The sequence below is a fragment of the Pipistrellus kuhlii genome, unplaced genomic scaffold (genome assembly GCF_014108245.1).
Source record: "Pipistrellus kuhlii isolate mPipKuh1 unplaced genomic scaffold, mPipKuh1.p scaffold_m20_p_35, whole genome shotgun sequence".
NCBI classification, from domain to species: domain Eukaryota; kingdom Metazoa; phylum Chordata; class Mammalia; order Chiroptera; family Vespertilionidae; genus Pipistrellus; species Pipistrellus kuhlii.
In genome coordinates this window covers 3785603-3799104 of record NW_023425535.1, presented here as the reverse complement: position 1 = coordinate 3799104, position 13502 = coordinate 3785603, and the positions used below count along the sequence as shown (strand labels likewise).

The 13502-nt window shown below is 40.3% G+C and overlaps 1 protein-coding gene across 5 annotated transcripts in view; it reads left to right on the top strand.

Moving 5' to 3' along the window:
• The window catches only part of SHLD2 (shieldin complex subunit 2), a 130579-nt gene that overhangs the window by 73294 nt on the left and 43783 nt on the right, over positions 1-13502 (top strand). For all 5 annotated transcript variants that reach the window (XM_045570695.1, XM_036461223.2, XM_045570694.1 and 2 more), the window contains 2 exons: positions 10039-10233; positions 10360-10494. In XM_045570695.1, coding sequence (XP_045426651.1) covers positions 10039-10233; positions 10360-10494 — 330 coding nt within the window. The remainder of the gene's footprint in view (positions 1-10038; positions 10234-10359; positions 10495-13502) is intronic.

The window sequence follows — 13502 nt, the reverse complement described above, 5'->3', positions numbered from 1 at the left end:
GTTGCGGGCATATCCCCAGTGGGGTGCGTGCAAGAGGCAGCTGATCGATGACTCTCTCTCATCGATGTTTCTAACTCTCTATCTCTCTCCCTTCCTCTCTGTAAAAAAATCAATAAAATATATTAAAAAATATATTTGGGTTCATGTTCATTTTCTTAGAGATTCAGTATCATGGTGGTCCTTAACTTTAAGGAATCACAGGCCTCTTTGAGAAGCTATGGGTCATTTTTCCAGAATAATGGACTTAAGTAGACAGACATAAAAATTTCCATATAATACTAAGTGGTTCCATGGATCTCCAAAGTTCTGTGGAATTGTGAGACTCTGATTAGGAATCTTTGAGGTAATGAAAAAAGCATGGATCATAGACAGTTGTGGCTCGAGTCTTCAATCTACCATTGCTAGGAAAAACTGCCTGCCTTCTCTGACATCTATTTTTGCTTCTTTAAAATAAGCTGTTGAAAGAAGAAACCAGCAGCTATATTTTTCTTCAAGAAATTAAAAAAGAAAAAAAGGAAAGAAAGTAAGGGAGACAGTGTAAACTGGTGGTTATAGGCTCTGGAGTCAATAGACCAGAATTTGAATCCTAGTCCTAAGTCTGTATCACAGGAAAATAGCTATCAGTGTATACAAGATTATACAAGAGATTAACTAGAATAACATGAAGGTTAAGCATGGAATTCCAATCTCTGAATACTTAGAATTCTCCAGGAAAGGCAGAGTACGAAAAAAGAGAAGGATAACTATTAGAACAACAGTGGTGTTTGAAAAGGGCAGGATTTCCCTATATCCGAGGGAACCTAGTTAGCAGAAAATCAGCACTGACATATTCTCATAAAATAACTAAAGTCAAGTTCCCCATCTGTCCAGAACGTTTGTGTTAAGTGTTATTGAGGGACTGTGTGTGGGGTGCAGAGGGGAGCATCGGACACCTGGCCTGCCTTTGTGGCATTCCTGTGTGGAAGACAGACATGTACATAAAGTATTTGCAGGTGATCATGTATGCTGTGAAGTAAAATAGCAAAAGGTCATGGTAAGAGACCTTGTGGAGGTTTTATCATGAGTGGAATCAGAATTACAAAGTTAATAATAGTTCAAGTTGAGCAATAATAGAAGGCTAGTGGAGGTCATGAGAAATGAATGGATTTGACATCTAGAGTTAACAGGATTTTCTGATGGTGTGGATTTGATGATGAGGAAACAGCAATCTACTACTATTAAGTTTCTAGCTTTAGTATATAGCTTTTTTTAAAAAATATATTTTTTTATTGATTTCAGAGAGAAAGGAATAGAAACATCAGGGAGAGAGCAATAGAAACATCAATGATGAAAATCTTTGATCAGCTGTCACCTGCAGACCCCCCACTGGGGATCAAGCTGGCAACCCAGGCCTGTGCCCTTGACCGGAATAGAACTTGGGACCTTTCAGTCCGTAGGCCGACAGACATCGAGTATCCATCGAGTCAAATTGGCTAAGGCCAGTAACTATTGGGTTGGCAAGTAAGTACTTGCGGATTTTTTTAAAAAAATCAAAGACAATTTTTTCATGGAACTAAATAACTTTATTCTGTAATGTATTGCCCATTTTGATCAATGACCTTTTGCCATCTTTCAGGCAGCATCATAATCCCACGTTCAAAAAACTTCTGGTTTTTATTAGCAAAAAACTGAATCAGGTACGATTTGACATCATCATCATTATTGAAATTTTTACCATTCAAGGAGTTTTGTAAAGATCGAAACAAAAAGTAATCAGATGGTGCAAGGTCAGGACTATATGGTGGATGTGGCAAAACATCCCAACCAAGCTCCATTAATTTTTGCCGAGTGACCAAAGATGTGTGTGGCCTTGCATTGTCATGATGGAATACAACACCTTTTCGATTTGTCAATTTGGGCCGCTTTTCTTCAACTGCATTGTTTAATTTCATTAGTTGTTCAATGTAGACATCAGAATTGATCGTTCGGTTGGGTGGTAAGAGTTCAAAGTAGACAATTCCTTTGTAATCCCACCAAACTGATAACAAAACCTTCTTTTGATGAATATCAGCTTTTGATGTTGTTTGAGTTGGTTCACCTGGCCTGCTCCACGATCTTTTCCGCTTGATATTGTTGTAAACAACCCATTTTTCATCGCCAGTTATCAGTCGTTTTAAAAATGGATCATTTTCATTACGTTTCTTTAGCAAATCGCAGCTGCTAATGCGTTGCGTTAACTGTGATTCTTTCAGTTCGTGAGGAACCCATGTATCGAGTTTTTGAACATAGCCAAGTTGTTTTAAGTGATTTTCAATGCATGTATGTGATACATGAAGCTTCTATGCAATCTCACGTGTTGTACTGTGACAGTCCGAATTGATTATTGCTTTGATTAGGGCGTCATCAACTTCAACTGGACAACCAGAGCGTTTTTCATCTTTGAGTGAAAAATCACCAGAACGAAATTTGGCAAACCAATTTTGACACTGCCGTTCTTTTAAGGCTTCGTCACCATAAACAGCACATAACTTTTTATGAGCTTGCGATGCGTTTTTCCCTTTGTGGAAATAAAAAATCAAAATATGACGAAAATGTTCCTTTTGATTTTCCATTTTTCAACGAACGCCAAACGAAAACTACAAAACAGATCAAAAAACTTTTTTTACTGATTAACAGCTGAATAGCCAACTATCAAATAACAAAATGTGTTTTACATTTTTACTACGTCTGCAAACCTAAAAATTCAACTGAAGCCATATATGTGTGAAACCCGCAATTACTTACTTGCCGACCCAATAGCTTTTGTTTGTTTGTTTGTTTGTTTATTTAAATCTTTATTGATTTTAAAGAGGGAGAGAGAGGGACAGAGAGATAGAAACATCACTGATGAGAGAAAAAAAATCATTGATTGGCTGCCTCCTGCACGTCCCACATTAGGGACCGAGCCCACAACCCAGGCATGTGCCTTTGACTGGAATTGAACCTGGGACCCTTCAGTTTATAGACTGATGCTCTATCCACCAAGCCAAACCAGCTAGGGCAACTAGTAGAGGTAATAGGTTTTTGGAGAAATTAAGGGTTCTGTTTCAGTCTTCTTAAGTTTTAGATATCTCTGAGGCATCCAAATGGAGATGTCATATAAGGATTGAAGACAGAGTCCAAAACTTAGAGGAAAGGTTTGAAATTAAGAGATACATTTTAGAATTATTTGCTGTGTTACTGGGATTGATGTGTGTGTGTTCTTAAATAATTATTTTGAGGGTTTGTTTATTAAAACTGGGGACAGTGAAACAAAGGAAGGGCTTGCCATAGAAGAAGGCACAGGAGAGAGCCTGGGTGGTGCTCTGCTTTGGCTCCCTAGAAACGTATGGGAAAGGAGCCACACTGGGCTGCAGGGGCTCACTGAGAAGACAGTCACAATGACAGAAGTGAGCCAAGGGCGGCTGCTGCTAGCTCATTGAACAGTCTGAGGAAAGGGGGCCTTCGAGTCAGGTCCAGGGGGTGAGACCAGGATGAGTTGCCGCTGCCTGTTTCTCCCCTGGTTGCAGGTCTCATAAGGACCTTTGCAGGCGTCCTCAAACTTTTTAAAGTGGGGGCCAGATCACGGTCCCTCAGAGAGCTGGAGGGCCGGACTATATGAACTACTAATTCCTACTGTAACACCTCGGCTGCGCTCACTGCCCAAAAAACCTGGCGGGCCGGATCAGACTCCTCTGCGGGCCGCATGTGGCCCGCGGGCCATAGTTTGAAGACCCCTGCTTTAGAGCATAGAAGAGAAAAGTAAAGATGCAGGTCTGAGAGGGAAGAAAGATGTGGGATTGCTCCAGAGAGCCCACATCATTGGGATTTATATTATGATGTACATAGCTATTTTATCTTTGTCCCCATTTCCAGCACAGAGCTCCTAAAACCATTGGAATTTTTATTTATTTATTTTTTAAAATATATTTTATTGATTTTTTACAGAGAGGAAGGGAGAGAGATAGAGAGCTAGAAACGTCGATGAGAGAGAAACACCGACCAGCTGCCTCCTGCACATCCCCTACTGGGGATGTGCCCGCAACCAATGTACATGCCCCTGACCAGAATCGAACCCGGGACCTTTCAGTCAACAGACCGACGCTCTACCAAACCGGCTTCGGCACCATTGGAATTTTTAAATGATAAGAGTGATCAAGTTGTCTTGATATTCATAATGAACCCCTTTTGGAAAACACTTAAGGATGGGGGTTGGTTGCCAGGGGAATCAACAATGTGATTAAAGGGTTGGAAATTTCTGCACCCCTCCCCCAAGAGAGAGGGGCTGGAGGCTGAACCAGTCACCAGTGGCTGGTGATTTACTGAATCATGCCTAGGTAATGAAGCCCCCTAGAATCCCCAAAGGCAGGGTTAGGAGAGCTTCATGGTAGTGGAACCGGTGGAGATTTAGGAGAGTGCAGTCCTCGGAGAGGGCGGGGAAGGACTATGCTCCTTCTCATATACCTTACCCATCTAACTGTTCTTATAGCTCCGTTATGGTACCTTTAAAAAAAAATACATACATATATATATATATATATATATATATATTATTGATTTTTTACAGAGGAAGGGAGAGAGATAGAGAGTTAGAAACATCAATGAGAGAGAGTCATGGATCAGCTGCCTCTTGCACACCCCCTACTGGGGATATGCCTGCAACTAAGGTACATGCCCTTGACCGGAATCGAACCCGGGACCCTTCAGTCCCCAAGCCGACTCTCTATCCATTGAGCCAAACCAGTCTCGGCTTTATGGTATCCTTTATAATAAACTGCTAAGTGTAACTAAATGTTTCTCTGAGTTTTTGAGCCCCAATAGCAAATTAATGAAATCGGAAGAAGGGGTTGTGTTGACCTCTGATCTCTAGTAGACGAATCAGAAACATAGGTGACAGCTTGGACTTAAGATTGGCTTCTGAGATGGGGAGTGAGGAGAAGCCTACACTGAGCCCTGACCTTGTGGGGTCTGATGCTATCTCAAGGTAGATAGTGTCAGAATTAATTGCTTGGAGGTATGGGAAAAATACATCAGAATAGGTGTCAGAATCATGATAGTATAAATATAATACTCATTTGGTTTATCATTTAAAAACATTTACTTTTGAAATTATAGACTCAGAAAGGATTGCAAAAATAGTACATAAAGTTTTATGAGCCCTTCACCCAGCTTCTCCAGTAGTGACATCTTACAAACTTTAGGACAATATTAATACTTGGAAGATGACATTGACTGTGCTATAACACTGTTATCTAGAATACAGATCTACTCAGTTTTCACATGCACTCGTGTGTGTGTGTGTGTGTGTGTGTGTGTGTGTATGTGTGTAGTTCAATGAAATTTGATCCCGTGTGTAAATTTAATAAAAACATAGAACTGCTCCTTCACCACAAAGGAACTTCTTTAATAGTTATCGCTGCCCCTGGTCCCATTCCTATCTGTCCTCTGACAACTACTGATTTGGTCTCCATCTCAGCTTTGTTATTTTGAGAGTATTATATAAATGGAGTGTTATATTCATTTACAGGAATAATTTAGATTACATCTAAATGTAATCTTTTGAGATTGGCGTTTTTTCAGAAAGCATAATGCCCTGATATCCATCCAAGTTGTTACATAGATAAATAATTATTTCTTTTCAGTATTGAGTATGAAATCAATAAAAACATATTTTAAAAAAACACACACCAGTAACTTGTATAAAATAGAATTCTTACAAACCTGCTGATCAAATGCTGAAAATGAGAATTTATAAATAGTAACAACATAAGTTCAGGGTGAAAGGGGATTACAAATTGGGTATTATAGTATTTAAAAACATATATATTTTTATTGATTTCAGAGGATGGGAGAGGGAGAGAGAGATAGAAACATCAATGATGAGAGAGAATCATTGATTGGCTGTCTCCTTTACTCCCACTACTGGGGATTGAGCCTGCAACATGTGCCCTTGACTGGAATGGAACCTGAGACCCTTCAGTCCTCAGGCTAAAAGCTCTATCTACTGAGCCAAACCAGGTAGGGCTTAAGAAGTAAAAACAATGAAAACACTACATGTCAGACTGTAGTGAATGCATTTAAGGCAGATATCAGAGCAAAATTTATTAGCTAAATGTTTTTATCAATAAAAAAAATAAATGAATTAAATTTCAAGCTAAAAAATCAGCAAAAGAACAATAAAGTAAGCAGAATAAATCACAACGAATGAAATAATAAAGATAAAAGTAGAAATTAAGAATGAAATAAATGGTACTAGGAAGATTGGATAGGTACATGCAAAAAAATGAAAGTAGGCCACCAACTTACACCACACATAAGAATAAACTCAAAATAGGTAAAAGACTTAAATGTAAGTCATCCTACCTAATAAAAGAGTCACCAATCTGGCTCAAACCATGCCCACCAGCCACACCCACCAGCTAATCAGAGAGAAAATGCAAATTAACCCCACCCAACAGAAACTATGCAGACCAGAAGGGAGTGGCAAGAAATATTCAAAGTGATGAACAGCAAGAACCTACAACCAAGATTACTCAGCAAAGCTATTATTCAAAACTGAAGGTCAGATAAAGAGCTTCACAGATAAGAAAAAGTTAAAGGAGTTCATCACCACCAAACCAGGATTACATGAAAATGCTGAAGGGTATTCTCTAAGAAGAGGAAGAAGAAGAAAAAGGTAAAGATAAAAATTATGAACAACAAAAAGACATCAAATACATACCTACCAACAGTGAATCTAAAAATCTAGTGAATAAAAAATCTGAAGAACAAAATGGACTGGTGAATATAATAGAATCAGGGACATAGAAAGGGAGTGGACTAACAATTCTCAGGGGAAAGGAGGTTTGAGATGTGTGGGAAGAGAGTGGACAAAAATGTCACACCTATGGATGAAGACAGTGACGGGGGTAAGGGCATGGGGTGGGATGGGGAGTCAGGTGGAGGGGAGCTATGGGGGGTGGGGGAAAGAGGAACACCTGTAATAATCTGAACAATAAAGATTTATTATTTTTTTGAAAAGCTAGAAACATTGATGAGAAACATTGATCAGCTGCCTCTTGCACATACCCTACAGCAAAACTCATCAATTTGTACATTTAAAATGTGTACATTTGCTCAGCTGGCGTGGCTCAGTGGTTCAATATTGACCTATGAACCATGATGTCATGGTTTGATTTCCAGTCATGGCACATGTCCATGTTGCTGGCTTGATACCCAGTGTGAGATGTGCAGGAGGTAGCTAATCAGTGATTATCTCTCATCATTGATGTTTCTATCTCTTTGTCCCCTTCCCTTTCTTTTTGAAATAAAAAAAATATGTATTTAAAAATGTGCACATTTTATTGCATATAAAGGTTATCTCAATAGTCCTGGCCAGGTAGCTCAGTTTGTTAGAACATCATCCCAATGTGGTTTGATCCCAATGTGGCATGAAAAAAAAAAAAAAGGATTGTAGGTATATCTCAATAAAAAAAAAAATTGAGACAAGAAAGAGAAAAATATCTAAATGGGATAATGACTGATTAATTAAATAACCAATATAACAATGAAGAGAAATACTATAGTGTAGCACAAACATGTCAAACTTTCAGCCTGAGGGCTGCATGTGGCTCACAATGAATATTTTTGTGTCCCAGCAAATATAACAGTATGTAAAAAACATTTTAATAAAAATTTTGTGTAACTTAATTTTTACAATATCCTGTTATACATAACTATTGGTCTGGTGCATGAATTAGTCCACATAGAAATAAAATTAATTAGAAGAAATATTTTAATATCATTATTCACCCTTTCTCTATAATAGAAGTGTCAACCAAATTCACAATTGATAATGACAGATTGAAATACACATGTGTAATTGGCGCCAGTGAGAGTTTTATATGTATCTTGCATGCGCAAGTCAACTTAACCTTTTATAGATATAAAATAAACTTGCTTAATTAGACCTTTCTGATTTAGCTAAATTTTTTCCAGCCAAGGGAAGCACCCCAACTTTTCTTTCAGGTAATTGTTAGCAACACAGCAGTAAATATCAGCACAAAGCAGATTATTATTATAGATCACACAGGGAGAACAAAGGGTAAAATATTTAACTGCAGCAGTGTTTGACTATATCCTGTGCAGTGAGAAAACCTGAAGTTATTTTCAAGGTTCACTATTTCTTACTTCTTTTCAGTCAGGTCAAGTTTCTAAAATTTCTAAATCTCTGTTGTCTGACTAATGAAAAGAAAATAGGATTCCACCAAGTCTCCTATATACCTACTCCAGGACTTCTGTAAGGATCAAGTGAGATGAGGCATGGGAAAATGCTTCACAGACATTTGGTTGAAGTATAAAATGTTTGCACCTGGCTGTAAAGCAAGCATGTTCTTGGGCTGAAGGAACTCCAAGGAGGTTAGTCACTAGGGAGGGAAAGCCCGTTGTTGCTACGAGACCTAGCGCCCAGAGCGAAAGTTTCTGGGCTGGGCTGGGCTGTGGGCTGCATTTTGTGCCATGTGGTCTTGGTAGCATTGGCTGCAATTTGCTGGGTGGTTGCTCAGAGGTGGTGGTGAGGCCTGTGTCCCACTTGGGAGAAGCCGAGTGTTGCTTTGTAGGTACCAGGTTTGTGGTGCCGTTTCTTTGTAAATGGCCAGTATGCATCATGGCAGCTTCTGCATTGAGTGTCTGCCCCCTGGTAGTCAGTGTGCATCATAGCTACTGGTTGGGCCATCAGATTCTTAGTATATTAGCCTTTTATATAAGTGGATTATTAATAATGAATTACAACATTCACTAATGACTGATTTGGCTAATGACTGATTACTATAATTGTGTTGCATTTTATTTCCCTTACATGCAGGTGCACCATTTCTCTCCACTAATACTAGCAGCGAATATTTTAGCAGCTGATTGCCATATCATTAGTCCTATACTGACTTATTTGGTGTGTGCAACAGGAAATATTTTGCTTTTGGAGAACAAGAAAAATAGTTTTATTTGTGTTACGTTTATTAATTTGTGCAGTTATTCAGTGTCTTGTATATTAATGTTCAAGAAAAAATATTAATTTCTATTAAAAATGTTCTATTATTTTATGCTAATGATTATCATTTATTTTAGTCCTTTGTATTCAGCATGTCTGTATTGAAATAAACCTATGTTTCTGTGAAAATTGAAGCTTTTGTTTTTTTGCAACCCATATAAATTCAAACCTTGTTTATTTGACCCCTGTTAGCCTTTGAGTTTGACATGCTTGATGTAGCAGAGTGGTTGGCAAACTGTGGCTTGCGAGTCACATGCAGCTCTTTGGCCCCTTGAGTTTTTAGCAAAGGCCAGCTTAGGAGTACCCTAATTAAGTTAAGAATGTACATACCTATATAGTTTAAGTTTAAAAATTTTGGCTCTCAAAAGAAATTTCCATCATTGTACTGTTGATATTTGGCTCTTTTGACTAATGAGTTTGCCGACTGCTAGTGTAGCACATACTCAAATGCCACATGAGAGTTAGAGATAAAAGGAGAAATCCCTGGGAGCCTAGTGGTTATTATTCTGTGTAGTATTTGGGAAGGCAGAGAAGAGGATGACAGCATCGCAGCCAGTGAAATGGTGAGGACAGAGGCTGAGAAGTGGGCAAGAACAAGGCATATTCAGGGGAAGTCAGTCAGGTGACTTGTAGAGCATTTCAGATGTGACATGCTAAGTCTTGAGGAAGAATGGCGCTGGATAGCTGGGAAAGCTGTGATCAAATCAGGGATAAGAGAACCAGTTGGAGGAGTAAAAAATAACTGGGATGTTGGTCCTGGTTAATTGGTTAAAAAATAGAGAAGTGAAGGAACAGGGCAAGGTTTTTTGGAGATAGTACATAATTATAAATCAATTAAAATATCGTTTATTTTTTCATCTAAATTAATCCAGAATAACCTCTTTTGTAGAAATGAAATCATGTTTTACATTTAATCACACTTTACAATGTAAAATGAAGTATAAGAAAATACTGTGTTGTCATGAAAATATAATGTTGCCATCTTTTGTATGTATGTGTGTTTTCTTTTCTTTCAGATTCCAGTATAGTTAGTGATGTTGTACTTCAAGACTTACTGGCATACGTATCTTCAAAGCATTCCTATCTCCGAGACCTCCGTCCACGGCCGCCCCAGGAAGTGAGCAATGTGGAGTTTGTGGCTCTGGAGCAGCTCCAGCCCGGTCTGCTAGTCCATGCGCTGCTCAGAGTGGTGGATGTCACTGTACTGACAGGTGATCATTTGGAGCAATTCCTTAATTGTAGATTCTAAAATAAGATGCAAGACCTTAGTATACAATTTGGTTATCATTATATATTTATCACTAGACATTATAAATAAAACAGTCCTTTTCCCCCAGAGGCGGTATATAGTTATAGAGGACAGAAGCAAAGGAAAGTTCTGTTAACAGTGGAACAGGTCCAAGGTCAACATTATGTGCTTGTGTTATGGGGTCGTGGAGCAACCTGGTACCCTCAACTTCAAAGGAAAAAAGGTAAATACAACAAAAAGCTTTAATCTACTTACAGTTATGTAAATGGTTAATGAGTATGAGCCTAAGTGAGAATCTTAAGAGGTTAGATTACATTTGAAATGAGATTATGATTGAATATTTTTCTGTTACAATTTTATACCTCCTGTAAGCAAATCAGTAATCCAAAAAGTCCTCTATAATTAACAGTAGTAAAAGAAAAGCTTCCACTTATTTCTAAATATACTATTTTACCATTTAAGTGGAGGTTTGATCTCCTTCAGAGATGTTCCTTAAAATTTTAATTCTGGAGAAGCTTCTACAACTTTTATTCAGCAAAAGTCCTCTGCTAAATAAACCTCTCTCTGGTATAGGTTGATGTTCAACCACTTAGCCATGCTGGCCAGGCTATACCAATTATATTAAACTAGGGGTCCAGTGCATGAATTTGTGCACCTTGAAAGGAACTGTGGGCTGCAAGGCTGTGGTAGGCACAGGGATGGGTCTTGGCTCATCACCTGTGTCCCAACCCGGCCCCTCCTGACCTGGCCCCCCGTCTCCTGCCTGTGATTGGGGCTGGTGCCAGCAGCGGGTGCGAGCGGGGCTGGTGCAGTCAGTAGGTACAAGTGGAGGAGAAGCCACTCACACCTGCTGATAGCGCTAAGAGATTGGGACCAGCGCTGGGCACGGGCAGCAGGTGCAAGCGGGACTGGTGCTGGCAGTGGGTGCAAGGGTTGGCTCTGGCGTTAGAGCGAGTGTGAGTGGGGCCATTGCCAATAGCAGGTGTGAGCAGCGGCTGCCAGCTTTGACCTCCCCTCAGGAGCAGGGGGAGGTGGAGAAGCCCTGAGGGGAGATCAGGGCCAGCTCTCCTTGCACCCACTGATGTCACCAAGCGATTGGGGACGGTGTTGGGCACCAGCAGCGGGTGTGAGCAGTGGCTCCAGCGCCAGCTGCAGGTGTGAGCAGGGCAGGTGCTGGCAGCAGGTGTGAGCACCAGGTGGGACCACAGCATGTGGGAACAAAGAATTTTCATTAACCACCAGAGGCTTGTCCCCATGACAGCAATGGGTTCCCTGCCTTGGTGTGGTGCCCCCACTCACCTGCTCCACCATCCTGCCATGCCCAACACCTGCCATGTTCCGCACATGCCCCTTGGTGGTCAGCACACATCATAGTGTCTGGTTGTTCAGTTGTTCCAGTTGTTCCACCATTTGGTCCTTCATTAGCCTTTTATTATATAGGATGTGTAGATTACTAGCTATCCATAGAATGTTTATGTTTAAAATATGATCCATGATTACATTTTTCTTTACGGTACAAATTAATCTATCATGTATTGAATAAGTGGAATTGATGTTTTAATAAAATAGTACATTTTCCTTTTGGATATTGTGTCATCCTTTAGTTGTAACAGTCAGAGATAATGTAATAAGTGGCTCATGAGTAATTTTACCCTGATAAACTAATTCAGAGACTAAGTATGTGAACATTCTATTTACCTGAATATCTCTTCCCAAACTTTTACCTACAAAATAGTTACCTAAAGATAGAATCTGTCACATTGTCTCCCTTAATCATTAATAGCCTACAACTAAGATTTGAGATAAGTCTGACTTTTGGCTTTTATGTTATGATCAAACAGTGACAAACATTTGTTTAGTTGAGAAATAGGATAAACATATGTCAATGATAGATTAACTTTCATTATTGACCACTGTTTCATTGCCAGAACATGAGTCTAATGCATGCTGATCAAAATGTAGGCCAGAGGTGTTATTCCAGTTCTAATGAAGCTATAATAAAGCAGATTGCTCCATGCTTAATGGGAATATTCTCTTAAAATGAATAGCTATTGGGCTAATAGAAGAGGAAGTATAGTTTACTCTAGATAATTCTATGGTATTTAGGTTAATACTGAAAATCTATGAATCAAAGCATAAAGATGTACTTGTTCTTTATTCATTTGTTCAACATACTTATAACCCATGATTTTTAAAAAATCCACCTTTATTGTTGAAACTAGAGGCCCAGTGCATGAAATTTGTACAATGGGGTGGGGAAGGATGTCCCTCAAACCAGCCTGCACCCTCTTCAATCTGGGACCCTTCGGGGGATGTCCTACTGCTTGTTTAGGCCTAATCCCTGTGGAAAACCAGCAGTCGGACATCGCTCTCACAATTCAGGACTGCTGGCTCCTAACTGCTCGCCTGCCTGCCTTCTTGATGACCTTAACTGCTTCTGCTTGCCAGCCTGCTCACCCCTAACCTCTCCCCTGCCAGTCTGACCGATGCCTAACTGCTCCCCTGATGGTCTGATTGTCCCTAATTGTCCTCACCTGCCAGCCCAGTCCCCCACAACTACCCTCCCCTGTCAACTCAGTTGCCCCTAAGTTCCCTTCCCTGCTGGCCCAGTCACCCCTAACTGCCTTCCCTTTCAGGCTCAGTCACCCCCAACTGCCCTCCCCTGCTGGCCCGGTTGCCCCCAACTGCCCTTCCCTGTAGGTTCAACCACCCCAACTGCCCTGTTCTGCAGGCCTGGTCGCCCCCTACTGTCCTCCCCTACTGGCCCGTTGCCCCCAACTGCACTCTCCTTCAGGCTTGGTCATCCCCAACTGCTCTCCTCTGCTGGCTTGGTTGCCCCTAACTGCCTTCCCCTGCAGGTCTGGTTGCCCCTAACTGCCCTCCCCTGCCAGCCATCTTGTGGTGGCCATCTTGTGATCACATGGGGGTGGCCATCTTCTGTGAGAGTGTGATGATCAATTTGCATATTACTTCTTTCTTATATAGGATAATTACAGATGCCCCCTCCTTTTTTCCCCCCAGTGACCTCTTCCTTCTCCCCACTCCTGTGCCCTCCTCAGGCCTTTATCCCACTATTGTCCCATGGATTATGCATATATGCGTATAAGTTCTTTGGTTGATCTCTTTCCACTCTTCCCCTTCTCTCTAAGAATCCTCAACCTGTTGCATGCCTCCATGTCTCTGGCTCTATTTTGTTCTTCAGTTTATTTTGCTCATGAGATTCCACATATG